Source organism: Pteropus medius, unplaced genomic scaffold (genome assembly GCF_902729225.1).
Source record: "Pteropus medius unplaced genomic scaffold, Ma_sr-lr_union100, whole genome shotgun sequence".
In the NCBI taxonomy this organism is placed as follows: domain Eukaryota; kingdom Metazoa; phylum Chordata; class Mammalia; order Chiroptera; family Pteropodidae; genus Pteropus; species Pteropus medius.
Window position 1 is genome coordinate 1 of NW_024341754.1, and position 15,342 is coordinate 15,342.

The 15,342-nt window shown below is 49.8% G+C and overlaps 1 protein-coding gene and 1 pseudogene across 3 annotated transcripts; one reads left to right on the forward strand and one right to left on the reverse strand.

Annotated features, from left to right (window-relative positions):
* Positions 1 to 4,365: 4,365 nt before the first annotated feature.
* On the reverse strand, positions 4,366 to 15,028 carry LOC120593378 (dehydrogenase/reductase SDR family member 4-like). 3 transcript variants are annotated; one of them, XM_039851199.1, is made up of 8 exons: positions 14,763 to 15,027; positions 13,184 to 13,361; positions 9,530 to 9,631; positions 7,465 to 7,535; positions 7,316 to 7,367; positions 6,886 to 7,020; positions 6,384 to 6,436; positions 4,366 to 4,787 (listed from the first exon to the last, which is right to left on the reverse strand). In XM_039851199.1, exons 1-8 carry the CDS (start codon positions 14,891 to 14,893, stop codon positions 4,781 to 4,783), a joined length of 729 nt encoding a protein of 242 aa, XP_039707133.1. In that variant the 5' UTR covers positions 14,894 to 15,027; the 3' UTR covers positions 4,366 to 4,780. The 3 variants fall into 3 exon arrangements, with proteins under 3 accessions (XP_039707133.1, XP_039707120.1, XP_039707129.1); XM_039851186.1 differs by having other exon boundaries at positions 4,366 to 4,785; positions 6,381 to 6,436; XM_039851195.1 differs by lacking the exon at positions 9,530 to 9,631 and having other exon boundaries at positions 4,366 to 4,785; positions 6,381 to 6,436; positions 14,763 to 15,028.
* LOC120594146 (uncharacterized) lies at positions 13,795 to 13,913 on the forward strand (annotated as a pseudogene).
* Positions 15,029 to 15,342: the final 314 nt, after the last annotated feature.

The window sequence follows — 15,342 nt, forward strand, 5'->3', positions numbered from 1 at the left end:
TTTGGTGAACCACTGGTTGTAGGCCAGGGCTGCCACCATTAGGGCCAAGTCTCTGTGGGGAGATTGAAGGGGTGAGCAGGTGGCTGGGGCAGAAAAGAAGGGACTAGGGATGGAGTGGTTGGGCAGAGGAAAGCCTGGATGGGTAGAAGGCAGTGGTGGGGTGACATGGGGTTGAGGAGATAGAGCTAGGGCTGTGGGTGGGACTAGAAAGGAGAGCCTGGAAGAGCCAGGATTGAGGCGAGGCTGGATTTCAGGGGTGGTGGTGTTGAGTCTCTACCACATCAGCTTACCGGCTCTCCAAGTGGCTGAAATCCAAAAGATTGAACTCCCGGTTGTCCTCAGCATGATAGATGGTGTCCACATCCTTGGGGAGGTGGAACTGGCTCATAACTGCTCCCCTCCTCCTCTTCTGCCCCCTCCCTCTGGGTCTCACCTGCCCACCTACTGGTTCCCTGCCCAACGCACCCATTGCACCTCCTCACGGCAGTGCAGCCCATTGTAGTCACACAGGGCAGCGTAGGTCTCGGAGAAGCCACCTGTGGAGTAGGAGATGGGCTGACTCCAAGAGGAGCGAGAGGGAGAGGAATGGGCTTGGAAAGGTCAAGGAAAGGTCAAGGTCATTTATACGCCAGTGTCCTGGGTTCCTGCAGCACCATGAACCTCTGAAGTCTGGGAGCTATAGAGTCCTCAAGGCAAGTGAGGCCCCATACACAGAAGACTCTGAACAAAGAGCAGGGTGGTTTAGGTCCCACTTTCCTCAAGTCTGCCCCTGCTCACCGCAGACACTGTGAGTGGTAGATGTAGAAGTCTCAGAGTTGGGGGATGTGTCCCGGGGTCCTTCTGGGGTGTCTGCATTTCCACGCCGGATCAGACACCTGAAAGATGAACAAATCCATCCCAAAGAGGGTGAAAAGAGACTCTCAATTCCCCTGTGATAGCTTCTGGATCCCCAGGAAAAAAGAGGAGTGGGGACATGAGTGTTCTTCTCCTCAGTGTCCCAGGAACTCGGGTCCAGGGGAAGGAGGAAAGGAAGGAGTAGTCTCCTTGTTATCCAGCCCCCTTGAGAGATTTCTCCTTTGCCACTCACCCAGGGCCAGGGCAGACCTTGGAGAGGGCAGAGCTCACGTGTCGCGTCACCTGGTCCACACTCTCAGCTGATGGCAGCCGCATGCTCACCATGCCACGCTCTGTCTCCACCAGGATCTGTGGGAGAAGGAGCAGCAGGGCCTTAGATATCTACTCTTTCCTCTTGCTGGCCCAATAGTGGGGCCCCAGGCCCTGGCACTCACCTGGTTCTGACTAAGGGTGTTGAAGGCCCGGATCTCCAGGACATTGAAGGAGCTCTCCACCTGGAGGCATGGGGATGCTCAGCTCATGGGAAGGGTCTGGCTGCCAGGCTCAGGAGGGAGCATGCCTGGTGCTCTCCCCTTCCTCAGCCCAACTCACCTTGGCTGGGACTTTAAAAGGAAAGAGGTGGAGGCGCCAGGAAGTCAGGGCCTTCGGAGGAAAAGAAAGTTAGCAGCAAATGGTGGCTTCCCAGACCTTCATCCCCCTGCCTTCCTTTAGCCCCCTCAGCCTGTGTGCAACCCCTGCCAGCAGCGGCCCTCTGCCCTGGGGTCGTCTCGCTCTCCCATGCCCCACCCTAGTTTCCTGGATACCTACTCAGTCCAGTCTGCCTCTCTCCCAGGCTATGTCTTCTCAGCTTTCCCTCACTTCTGTCTCCCCTGCCCTCCAGGCTCTCTGCCTTCAGCAGCCCAGCTGCCTTTGATACCTCCCCTTGCCCCCAAGCCCAGCGCCCTCACCAGCACTCGGTCTTCAAACTTCTTGGGTTTTGTCTCCAGCTTCACGCGATGTTGCTGGAGCACAGCCCCTTGGCTCAGGCACCTCCGGATGCTGTCTGCAGGTGGGTAGGGGCCTGCTTAGAGTTCCCCTTATCCTGGCTACCCCCACCTCTCCAGGACTCTCCAGGGGCAGGGGCAGATGGGAGGAGAGAGAAACAGAGACAAAGGACAGGGACACAGACCTGTTCTCTTCCTATTAGAGAGGAAAGGGGTGTGGAGAAAACTTTGGCTCCTGATGTTCCTGAGTCAAGGAACAGTTGCTGAGTGACACTGTCTGTGGGAGGGTGTGTCTTACATTTCTGAAGGTGTGAAGGATTTTTCCAACCCGTTTACTCCAGCAGCCATCAACCCATACGCAGTGAGTCAGAGTGTAGGGGCATGGGGGTGTCCCTTTGACTACATTCTAGTGGTCTGGGTGTGCGTATCTGCCTTTTACTACGTCTGTACGTGCCTTCTGAAGATGCCAGGGAGCTCCTGTGTGGCAGTGGTGGGGATGGGTAAGTGTGAATGAGTATGCTGTGCTTGCAGTTGTGAAAGGGGCACAGAGCCAGAAGGTGCTGGTGTGGGTATGGGGTGGGAAGGATTTAGTGTTTAAATGAGCCCATACCCATCTGCTGGAAGAACCATTCAGATATCCCAGAGAAAGAGGGAGAGAGAGAGATGTGTGGGGGTGCGATTGCTATAAAGATGTGTGTACACACATCTCACGATTATGCTTGTGTGTGTGTGGAGGTGTGGAAAATCGCCAAGGTGCAGCATGCCGCTGAGTATCCTTGAGTGTCCTGGTCTCTGTGTGAGCTAGCCTGTGCTCCGGATTCTGGGGGTCAGGATTGTGGCAGTACTGGGGCTTGGGCCTTGGTTTGGGCCCAGTCTGAGGACCGTGCAAACAGAAGAGGCCTTGAGGTATGGGTGTGGGGTAGCAAAAAAGGGGCAGGCCGGGACAGGAGCTGTGGGAAGGTAGCTGCAGAGACCCTGCTCTTGCTTTTAGCTCCAATCCAGGCCTTCTTCCCTGATTCCCTTCTTTGCTCCATTGGTCTGGGAGCTGCTGGGCTGCTGGGGGCCTCTCCAGGGCCAGTTCCGGGGCGGGGCCGAAAGGAGGGAGGGTGTGGAGCCAAGAGGCGGTCAGGACCAGGGGCAGCTCCCATCGTGAGGCGGGGCGGGCCTGGCTCCGCCCGGCGGGGAAACCGGGATTCTCCATAGGGGAAACTGGACGCCTAGCCGAGGGGTGGGCCAGGGTCGCTGAGAGTCAGCCGGGGAGCGCGAGGGGACTGCACCTTCACGGAAGATAGGGACGGGCGGCTCCGGGGCAAGAAGGACCTGACAGGGTGAGGCAAGGTGGGCAGCAGAGGATGCTCCGGGGACAGAGATGCTCCTAGCTGGGATGCAAGGGCAGGGGGCTGCCTTGCAGCTAGGATGCGTGGGGGCGGGGGCAGGGGTGGGAGGTACTAGGGCTGGGGTGTGCCGCGGGGAGGAATGCACTGGGTCTGCGATGCTCCAAGACGGGCATCTTGTCCCGGAGACCACCGCAGCTTCGTACCTTGCAGCTCGCGGGTGAGCTCCGCGCTGGGCTTGGCCATGGCGGCTGCTGCTGCTGCCGCTGCTGCAGAGGAGCCGCCGCCGCCGCCGCCGCCGGGGAGCCGCGGCACATGCTAGACCTGGCTCCGGCTGGGCCCCGGCGCTGAGCGCTGCAGTAGCCGCCGAGCCCGCTCTCGTCAGGGGCGGCTGCGCGAGCGCTCCTCCCCCCGCCTCCGAGTGCCGGGTCTCCCTCCCCATCCGGAGAGGTGCCGGACTGAGCATGCGCGCCGCGCCTCCCGGCCGCCGGAGACCCCGCGCGCGCTCGCTTCCACCCCTCCTTCCAACGCTCTGTGCGTGTTGCTCGGAGCCCAGGTCGTCTCCTGGGCGAGGGGCAGTGTGTCTGTGCTTTGCGTGCCACACGCTCCTCGGGCACCATGAGCAGAACGCATTTCTTTTGTTTGTGGGCTTGGGTACCGTGGGCCATCCTTACAAGGCCCCTCCCTTTTTCCCGTCTGTTCGAGCGGGTCCAGCTCGTCTTCGCTGCTCCGCGAGGGCACTCGGGGCCCAGAGCGATGCCAGAAGAGGACTTGGCCAAATCTAGGGGAGTCCGTCCTAGCTTTCTTGCTCTCCTAGACTTGGGGATCCCTGGGGTGTCCTTGGCACCATCCCCGCGGATGTAGCACCTGGGAGTTCCCTGACATCTCTTCCCAGCTGGCAGCTCTACAGACACCTCCAACCCAGATCATCGCGCTTAGGTCCTGAAGACTGGGAGGAGGGTTAGGGGGATCCAGCGATCTAGTCCGCACAGACTTATGCGCTCTGCTCGGCTACCACACCTATGCACCCCACACTAAAAAATGAACACGTTGTTTGAAAGCAATACGATCATTTGCATTTTATTTGCACCTTATTTGAAAATTGTTAATTTCCAACACCCGCATCCCCCTCCCTCCCTTTTAGCTCCATTTCTTCTCTCTCATCTCTCTTAAATTCCCCAGATACCCAGAAAAAAAATTTTTTTTTTTTTTTTTTTTTTGGCCTTTGCCAGGGTAGACTCGGCCTTCTCAGCGCACCTGTCCTGTGTCCTCAGGGGAATTCTTTACCCAAGGCTACAGGAACAATGGGAATCCTCATAAGATGACACCTTGACCTTAGAGAAGGCTGGATCTTTTTTACAGGGCAGAATTGATTTTGGGGGTGGTGTATAAGGTGAGCAGTATGCTAGACAGAGGTGGGAAAGGCCAGTTAATGAATGCTTGAAACAGACAAAGAATTGGAGGCCAATCTCTGCCCTGGCAGGCACCTTCCAGGTACTTGGAGGCAAGCTAGGAGCCCTCCACTCGCTGTCACTGTCTCTGCAGTGATGTAGCTGGCATCTTCAGAGCACAGGAAAGAGACAACGCCTGCACAATCCTCTGGCTTGCCTAACCTGGAGAATAGGTAAAACAAGGGAGTAAAAATCAGTCCGGCCGGGCCTCCTGACCTGGCGCACAGGGAATGAAATTCACTTAATCAAAAAGTATCAGGTGATTTTTCAGGATCAGTGTATAAGTTTCCTCTCCATCAAAAAGGGTTATCATGATGATAAGCTGTTATAATTTGGTATAAGCATAAATACTGTACTCGGCAAAAACCACTCACATTATATTCAAATAGTGTAGAGACACTGTTTTTTAGAGAACTCAGGACACCAAAATCCAAAGTTATGTAGATAAACTGGTGAGCAGCAATTTCATACTTCAAAGAATTTGTTTCACATTGGTGTATACTAGTCAAGCATCAGGGATTCTATTAGACAGTAAATGGTTTGTTTAAAATGGCTCCATTTGCACAGCTTCAATTCACAGACAACTTTTTCGGGAATCTATTTTCGTCCCTTAGAGTCAAGTTCATTTTGTGAGAATATGCTAATTCTCAGTGTTTGTATCAGTGATTGCATAGTTAGGGAACATGTTAACATAACTACCATAGAATGCCTTAGAAGTGGGGCAGAGTGGGTACCTCAAACCTAGAAGGGCTGGATTCGTGGTTTTCCACCCTAGCTGCACATCGTAATTATCGAGAAGGCTTACCTCACACACACACACCCTAAAAGATGCCCAGATCCTACCTTGGACAAATTAAAAAAGAATCTCTGGGAGTGGGGCCTGAGTGTCTGTAGTTTAACAAGCACCTCAGCAGATTCTAATGGGCATCTAAGATTGAAAAGCAAGGGCTAAATCCATCATGGGGGCTCTAGGATGACAATACTCTGACTTATTAGTGAGTTGAACTAGGCCTGCAGTTCATGCCTGACATCAGAATGGCTTTCGGAGCACTTGAGGAGGTGTCCCTTCTTAAGTAGGCCTTGCTTGCACACATCCTTGGAGGACAAGATGGGGACACTAATGACAAGTTCTTAGAAGCTTGAAGCTAGAGAGCGGCAGGGAAGTTAGAGGAAAGGAAGCCAGACGAAGGTGCCTGAACAGTTCGGCCAACCCCTTGGGGAAGAGGCTAGTTTCTTAGGCAGGAGTAGTTTTGGGACTTAGTAAAGATTTTCATTCCTTTTATTCGAACTGTAGGATCATCACCCTGAGCTTTGGAAATGACTCTTTATTCAAGGGAAACTGAAAAAACATGTTTTAGATTTGGTCCCTGGTCGCTAGGGATGTCCAGAGGTGGAGGCAAATAGCCAGCTGGAGAGAGGAGTCAGGGCCTCTCCCAGAGCTGTGCTCTGTTGAAAACTGGGTGCCTCTCTGGTTTTTGCAATGGAAGCAGACTCCTTGCACAACACTGTAGGGATACAGTGCAAACAATGGCAAATTATTTTCCTTTGGTTTCTATTCAGACTGCTTATGAAAAATGTTTCTCTACTTTAAAGAATATCAAGTTCATCTTCATGAACTTGTGAAGTGTGCATGTTTGAGGCAGAGGAGAGAGCATGGCTGTGTTGTCTGTTGGACCGAGAGACACGAGCTGTGGGCCATGTCAGGGGCCAGTCCTTTCTGTCTTTATCCCTCCTAACTCTCCCTGTGACAGCCTTACCTTTTTATCAGCAAGCTTTCTTTTAGACTCTCGTCATTTGCCTTGTCTGCCCAAAGCTGCAGGAAAAAGGGAATCTCTTTATGTGAAAGAAGAGGAAAGGGAGAGGCAGAGAGGGGAGAAACTGTCTTCTGCCCTAACATCACTTGAGAGGAAGGGTGGAGAGACGCCTCTCCCACTTCTTAGCCCCCGGTCTCTCCCCACCATCCTTTTCTGTTTCATTCTTTCAGGTTCTAGTGAGGTATTTTGCTCCATCTCTCCAGTCCCCACCCATTTAAGGAGATAGTAAATGGCGTGAGTAGAGTCTAAATTCCTATGTCTCCACCACAAACCTCAAGAAAGTAGTGGGTCTAGTCTAGACGGGTGGCTGATATGGAGAGGGACTGTAGAAAAGCCCAGGGAGTGGGGACAGAAGTGACTGGGAGCTCAGGACCCAGGCCCTGGTCTTCTCCATCCAGAAAGTTGCCCTTTAGGGGTGCCGGTGGGATGCAGGACTCCCCCTCCTCACCACTCTGCTCAATTCAGTCTTGATGACTCCTGGCGCCAGGCAGTTCACCCTAATGTTCCTTGGGGCCAGGTCCATGGCCAGGTTCTTGGTGAGGCCTAGCAAGGCTGTTTTAGTAACAGCATAAGGGCCCAGGCCCTGGGGAAAGGAGAGAATAGGTTAGTCTCTTCGTTTCTATTCTTGGTTCTTATTGGAACACATAAAGGGCAGTAGATAATAAGGCATCTCCTGTAAGGGAGGGTCCCAGTTAGAAAATTATCTGGTGACTAAACACCGCCTAGGTTAGGGTTTGTGAAGGCAAGGCAACTATTTTGTGGGAATAGACTTGGTGGTGTAATTCCAAAAGGGGACACAAACTTCTGAGGGTAACTGGAGGAGTGGAAAGCTTCAGGATGGTGGAAGGGATGGAAGCAGCAGAGAAAGGGGTCCTTACATGTATCGGAATGTAGGCTGTTATGGAGGATATGATCACCACTGAGCCGCCTCTGGAAAAAGAAGAGAATGACCCTCTTCCCAGAAAAGACCCATGCCCTCAGCCCGCATGAGGCCCGTTGCACCCAGGCTTCCTCTCATTCTCCGTACCCTCGTTTCTCCATCTCTGGCACCACTGCTTTTGTCATCAGGGCTGTGGCCTTCACATTAGTGTCCAGAAGCTGAAACCAAAAGAAGGGGAAACAGTATGAGGGGAGACAGCTAGAGAAGGCAGGGTGATGCGGAGTCATAATAGGGTGCCTAGGATCTGCTAGTTGGGGCTGGCGGAGATCTTAGAGATGATTTCTTGGGACCTTACAAGTGAAGAAACCAAGCCCCAAGGAGAAGTGTTTTTTACTGGCTTATTCAGCTAGAGAACAAAACACTAGGTTTGGGCGAGAAAGAATGGAGCCTGATTTATCTCGTTTCCTAACCAGCTAAGTATGATTTGGCCCAGAATGGACCTAAACTCTCAGGACTATTTTGGACTTGAGCTGGATTTCCTGTGTTTCTTCCAACTAGGGAGAACCTGGAATAGGGTCGGCCTCCTGGACCTGCCCCAGAGTGGGCTGTGCTTCTCAGGAAAATGTGGCCTGACCTCCAGCACTCCTCCGGCTCCCGAGCGTGGGGAGTGAGATGCCCTTGCCCTCCAGGATGGATCGTCAGCCTGGACATTTGTTAGAAAGTGGCATCATGAGGAGGCACTTTTTGGGGTAGCTGGGGCATAGGCTGCAATCGAAACCCCACATCCATAATTTAAAACAAATTCATGCCCTTCGTTTACATTGTTCTAGGCCACTGCTGGGATAGTCCTCTCCCCCACCCCCCGAAACCACCCCCAAACTTATTATTTTGAAAAATTTCAATCTTACAGAAAACTTGACATAGAAATACAATGATATTCCTTACCTAGATTCATCAACTCTTAACATTTCGTTCCATTTTTGCTATCTGTGTATTTATACAGGTTTTTCCTGAACCACTGAAGGTAAGCTGCAGATGTCATAATGGGCTAACCTTAAATACTTATGGACATTCTCTGATACACCACAATCCATGATCATATCCAGAAATTTAACATTAATACTAATGATTTTATCGAATATGTTGTCCATAATGAAATTTTCCCAACTGTCTCCCCAATGTCCTTATTTTTAAAATTCACAGTTCAATTAAGGATCAACCTTGGCATTTAGATATGATATTTTTTAAAAACGTAAACTAAAAAGGAAAATTATTTGGTTTGAAATTCCTTTCCTATGGTTCCTATTCAGACTTCTTATGAAAATGTTTCTCTACTTTAAAGACTATCAATCAGGAACTGACTCACTGAAGAGCATTTGGCACTTTGGTCTCTATGTCTGTGAAACACTGATAAACAAAGTATAATATTTTAGTATTCTTAAATATAAGTGTTGAGACATTATTGATGACATCGGAATAGAAAGCAAAACCATGGGCGTTCATAAAAAATTTAGCATTTCTAAATCATATGAGAATATTAGCCTTAGTAAACAAAGACAAATATTTTAATTAAGGCTTTATAATTAAAAAATGTAGGCGTGTGAAATATATTATGCATATAAGATAATGATACACACTCACATAAAAACCAATATTCTGCACTTGAATTTAGACATCTGGATCTCTGATTTTCTTGACATTGCATTTAAGAAGAAAAGAGCACAGGTTTTTTTTCAAAGGCTGTATGTTATAAAGTGGCAACTTAGGTCATTTCACCAGAATTGGTATTTCACTTAACTAGCAGCTATTAAAGTTTTCCAACTACAGAGAAATACTCTTTTTTGGCAGCTGAAAAGGGGACGAATGGTGTGTGAATGTAAGTATATTAGTTATTGGCAGATTAGCTGCCATGTCTGCTGGAAATAAACCAGGAAGAAGAGCCTGGTTAAGCGGTGAGGGGGTTGGGGACTAGGAAAGAAGGAGGCTAGCAAGGAGCAAATGGAGAAAGATAAAACTGGGGAGCACAAGCAATGAGAGATGGGTAGGGAGGGGGGAATCCACCCCCTACTCACCCTTTACCAGGCGCATGCCAGGCATTGTGGCAAAGGATTCCTCACATTTACAAGGCACTTGACAAATTGCATTCTAAAAGCAGATTGAGTTTGTACTGTTTTCTGAGGCCCATAGTTCTGCTGCTTTAATCCCCTCTCACCTTGTCCCATATCTCCTCGGTGGCATCTATTATGTTTCCAAAGAAAGGGTTGATACCAGCGTTGCAGATCAGTATGTCAATGCCCCCATGAAGCTTCACAGCCTAGAGAGAGGAGTAAAGTCTGAGTCTGGGCTGCATGCAGGTCAGTAGGGGAGGTGCACTTATCAGTGTTGATAAAGAATCCTTCTTAGGAACAAAATGATGTCAAAATGACATTTCTGTTTCTTGAAACATTTTTCTCCAAAGCTACCTTAAGCTCTGTTGCTAAACATTTAAGGTTGTCTAATTTCTTTGTCATCTTTTCTTACTGCTCCAACTTCTTCTAAGGCTGTCACTGACCCTTTGCTTTTTATACTTTCTCTTTGTGGTGCTCCTCTATTCTCATGACTTCTGCTCTCACAACAAGATCTATTTCTAGACTCTTCCTCTTTACATACTGAGTCCCAGCCCCATTTCCCTAAGTGCTTACTGTCCAGTTCTCCCTGAATGAGTTAACATTATCTCAAATTCAACCTGTCCACACCTACCTGAATGGAGAAATGACTTTAAATAGACTCATAGAAAGTTACCATGGGAGGGGCCTTTAGGTCATCTAACCCCGTGACCTCATGGTAAAGGTGATGACACTGAGGTCCAGGGAAGTTAATTTCTCAGTAATGACATAATAAGGCCGGCTAAGAACAGGAAAACTGTTCATTTTGGTCTCTGGGAGAGGTGAAGTGATTTGCTCAGGACACAAAGCTAGTTAGTGGTAGCAAAACTGAAATCGGTCTGGTGGGCAAGACCCCAGCCTGGGTTTAATGCAGTTATGTACTTGTTTATAATGTCATTTTTGACCTGCCTGACCTTTTTCTTTTTTTGGCCCAAACGCATGTCAGATTCAAGGCAGAAACAGATTGAAACTGGGAAGACCAAGAAAGGTAACATCTCACCTTGTTGTAAGTAGGTGGTGGCCGGCATGTGCTGGAGTAATGATAAATGGCTAAACAGAATCTGCCAACAATATGCCACCCTGAAATCAGAATTTGCATTTGCCCAGAATGGGGCAAGCAGCAGTATATGGGCCCTCAGTCAACTTTGTGCTTCCTGATTTGGCGCACAGAGGAGTGTTATTAACAATGTGTATCATCTGCTAGCTCCTGTTTTAACTAATTATTCTTGCTAACTAGGTGCTAAGCTCAATTGTTTCTACACTGCTGAAGGAATGCCTGGGCTGTCAACTTGAAAATTTAACAAAATTTAAAATCACATGATCTTTTAAAACCAGTATCAATACTTTCTTGAGCTCTGTAAATTTTGATGTCCTGGCACAAAGCCCCAGTCCCCTGCCTTGGCTCTGTGTAAATCTGGCCTATGGACTTGTCACTAGGAAAGTGCAGAATATGTTAGAAAGTGATGTGTGCTGTGCTCTGCGCGTGTGTTTGGGGGTGGAGAGAAGATGGTGGATCGCACCAGAATCACCTGGGGTGCTTTTTTATTTCTGCTGTGCATCCTGCCCCCCTCTCCTTCTAGGCCTATCAGCACAGAGAAGGGAGAAGCCTGCGTTTTGACTGAACAGAGACAGAGAACTGTAGAAGATTAATGAGAAAGGTATTCTGACAACCCAGCTGGAGTCTAAGTCTTGATCTAAATTGTATGATCACTACGTGAAAGTGGTTAAGAGTTGTTCTGTTCTGATAGGTGTATTTTTTAGAAAAAGTATATTCGAGTAGATAAGCGGCCAATTTAGTTTCTGCTCACTACACCTTTGAAAAGCTTCAAGAGGCCACTGGGTAGTGATCATCCTCAGGGCAGCAGCTTTCCTCATCGCAAGGTGACCCCTGAAGCAGGCAGAACACATCTCAAATTGCTAACGAGTATCCTATCATTCTCCACCCTGACATTGCCTTGAGAGTCATTTTTGACTCATCCCTCTTATTTCTCATTTCTTGATACTGAGTTAGAAAAAAATCTTGGTTGGTGCTCACTAACTATCCACTGGGTGTGTCCATTTTGGTCCCACCACCACTGCTCTAGACCTGAGTAACAGCAATAGCTTCCTCACTGACGTCTTGGCTCAGTCTTCTCTACTCCAATATAGCTTTCCTACCAGCGCCAGATTCTCTTTCTTTAATAACCACTTTCATCTTCCTCAAAACCTCACATGGCCTCTTATTTCCTCCAGGGACATCTAAACGCCTTTGGGAGACCACGGTGGGGGAGGGGTGGGGCAGAGGCCTGTGCTCTCTCCTCTCCAGTATCCCATGACACCAGCACTCCTGAGCCCGTGCTCTCCTCTGTGGGCCGACAGTGCTTCCTCTCCCCATCGTCCCTCCTTGGCTGTTTGCTCATTTTGCAGTCACCTGAAACCTCATTCTACTCCATCTGTCCATCCCGCCTACTTTGCAAGGTCTAGCTCAAGCTCCACTGCCAGGCCAGGACTGCAGGACAGGTTAAATGGACCTGGTGGGGGCCAGAGGTGGTTTTCCTGGCAGGATTTTGATATTAAGTTGCTACATACATTTCATACAGCTAGTCACTAACTGGCCCAGGAACCCAGATGGCTCCCTTCAGCCTCGGGATCAAGGAACCAATCTCAGGCTCTGTCCAGCAGCCTGTGCCAGGCAAGGTGACTTTCTTGGACCTAGATTTGGCTCTCTCCAATGTACATTTATATATTCTCAAACAGTTCCTTAAAAATGGAATTACCTTATACCGTCTACTATACTACCATCATCGCTTAACTGACCCCCTCTTCTAAGATTACCCAAATTATTTCTACCAACCTTCCAATTGGTTAGCACAACCCCATACTTTCCATTCTTGGGTAGCTTCCCCCTTTCACTCCAGGGAATAAAGTGTGCGCCCTGAGTCTGAGGGAAGGGGAGCCTCTTTTGCCAGATGTTCAGATTTTCTTGTGCAGCTGGAAGGCTGGTGCCAAGCACCAACTCTGAGACTGCTTAGACATTGTCTTTGAGACTAAAGTCCAAGTGAGTACCCCAAACCTGACTAGATACTAATGGGAAAATACCTGGTAGGCGGCTTGGCATGTCTGGGTTGACTAACAGCTCTTTTCTTACTGGCTGTGGGACCTTGGGATGTTGCTCCAGCTTTCTGAGCAGAGTGTAAACAGGGAGAATAGTCCTTGCCTTGCTTGGGTTGTTGTCAGGTTTAGAGATAGCCTGTGTAAGGCTCTCAACAAAGTAAATGGCACCCAGTAGGTGGCTGAAACATGGTAGGCTGCCACCTGCAGGTTTCCAGGGACTTGACTCTATATGCTGAAGAACAAGGGAGTGATCGCTTACTAGCTCACGGGTGAGAACATTATTTTGTGATTGTATTTACCCTTCTCATCTGTCCAATTAGATTAGAAACTACTGGAGAACCGAGACCAGCTGTTTTTCTTGGTGCCCCCAAGGGCTGATGCAGGGTTGAAGCATTAGAGTGGTTTTTGATTCTCTGACTGGTATGGCATGATTCTTGGAGACATAACAGAAGGGCACACAATGAAAATGTGCTGGCAGACCGGTGTGGGTATGCAGAATGCACTGTTATGTTTTAGTTTATAGTGCTGGCTCGGATCGCACCAATGTTGTCTAAGAAAGCAGAGAAGGATGCTCAGGCTGACTCCCTTCTGCCATCTCCTGGTTCTGTGCCCATATCCTTGTCACTCACTGTGGCCACCAGCTGCTCCCGGTCCTGGGCCTTCCCCACGTGGCACACAGTGCCTGTCACACTCAGCCCCTCTCCTTGCAGCGTTGCCACAGCCCGGTCCACGTTCTGCTGCTTTCGGCTGCTCACCACCACATGAGCCCCATCCTGGGCCAGACGCCTGGCGATGGCAAAGCCAATCCTGTGAGCAGAGAGAGAAAAGGACCGTCAAGGTCAGTACAGGAAAGAAGCTGAGTCATTCTGGCTCCGGAGGCAGACTGCCTGGGTTTGAATTCTAGCTCTTCGTATCACCTCCAAATGTCTGTATTATGTGTAAAATAGGGCTAATGGCACAGCCATTATCATACAGATGGACATGCTTAGCACTTTCTGGGCACCCATTTACTTATTTTTCTTATGGTTTTGGTCCTCAGACTAGGTTCCCAGGAAGTGACATCACTTTCCACAGGCCCCACCATGGGTGACAGGCCCCATACCCTATGGGGACTGAGGGGAGAGAAATGAGCTAGGGGTGTAGCAGCAACCACTTCCATGATTGGAAGTTTTACTCAAAAGAGCCCCTGCCTCCAAATATCTTCCTTACTAGTTTACATCATCCCCAAATTCTATTTTTTAGTTACAGCCATGCCACCCTGAACAAGCCTGATCCCGGCTGATCTTGGAAGCTAAGCAGGGTCGGGCCTGGTTAGTGTTTGGATGGGAGACCACCTAGGAAGACCAGGTGCTGTAGGCGTAAAAAAATTAAATAAATAAATAAATAAATAAATAAAGGATTGTAAGCTGACAAGGTCCTTGCAATCTGTGAAGTCAATCAAGGGTTGCCTCGCCTAAAAAAAAAAATTTAAAAAATTCTATTTTCAGTTATGTTTTGGGGTGCAGATGAAAGGGTGAATCTCTAGTTAAAAATGTAAATTTTTTATATTACTCCTCTGGGAGTAAGGGTTACACATTTTGCAATTGTTAGCCATTAACGATTTGAGTACATTTGTATTTTAGATTTGTTTACAGCTGGCGTCTCGCAAAGTCCTGTGGGAATGAGAAGCAGTGTAGACAAGAGTGGTGGGTGAGAAACAGTCTGGGCAAGGGAGGTGAAAATGTACTGAACTGAACAAAAATCAGGATACATGGGCCTTGTGGTCTGTCTAGGTAAGTGGTGTGGGTTGTGGTTCTGGAGACCTGTCCGGGTGCCCCAATGGGGTGTCTGGATCATTTCCATAGTCCATTGAGGCAGGGGGCGAGGGTTTTTGAAATCCGGACTGCCTTGGATTTCTGGCGTCTGTACGGTCTTCCTAGACTCTAAGTGGGGCAGGGTGTTTGGGACAGCCCAGAGCGCTGGGAGACTGGATTGATGGGGGCAGCACTGAGGTGGCCGCAGTTGGGCCAGAGGCAGCAGTGATAGGAAACTGGCCAGGGGATTGGGAAGGGCTGCAGGCCCACCAACGTGTTTCCTTTCTTCCGGGACCAGATTTTGGCTGCGTGTGTGCCTGAAGACACACGGCCCTGCCCAGGAGGCAAAGAACTAGGAGTTAGTACCAGTTTCCAGCCAGTGGGGGGCCTCAAAGACTCAGGCCCAGGCACTCACCCGTCGGTGGAGGCCGTTACTAGGGCCACTTTATTCGCATGCGGGGCCTGGCGCGCCACCCTGGAGCTGGCCATCCTCACTGGCTTCCACGACGAGACACAGCGGCCCAGCAGCGGCCTCCCTCTCTGCATGGAGAAGGCTGGTTATGTAAGGTTCCGCGTCACAGTAGGAAGGTGACAGTAGCGCAAGAGGGCCGGGGCGCCTTCCGCTCCGCGCGCGCCTGGACCTGTTCTTGGGTGGAACGGCTCCTCCCCCTCAGCTCCTCCAGCTCAGCTTCCGCTCTCCGTGGGCGGAACCGTCCTCTGCCCCGGCCTATCCAGTGTGGGACAGGGCTGTCTGATCAAGTTTACTGTTGGGTCCACTCCCAACAGCTGGAGGAGACTTCCCCTCCTCCTTCCATATCTGCTTGTCCGTGTCATTTTTCTGGGGGAAGAGGGAGCTTTGAGTAGGTTGCTTTTGCTTCCCAGAGCCTCAAGATGGACCCCCTTGGCCGGGAGAGTCTGGGTTTACATATATGACAACCCAAAGGAGGGCAAATATTTTGAGATTGCCCATGGAGGTGAGGACCGTGGTTCCCGTG

Bases quoted from the DNA above. Each gene is read 5' to 3' on its own strand.
- LOC120593378 (XM_039851186.1), bottom strand. From the start codon at position 14,893: ATGCAGAGAGGGAGGCCGCTGCTGGGCCGCTGTGTCTCGTCGTGGAAG. The intron at 9,632-13,183 runs GTGAGTGACAAG...TCCTCTCTCTAG, and splicing joins GGGAGCAGCTGGTGGCCACA to GCTGTGAAGCTTCATGGGGG. The intron at 6,437-6,885 runs GTGAGGAGGGGG...TTTTTCCTGCAG, and splicing joins AGACTGAATTGAGCAGAGTG to CTTTGGGCAGACAAGGCAAA.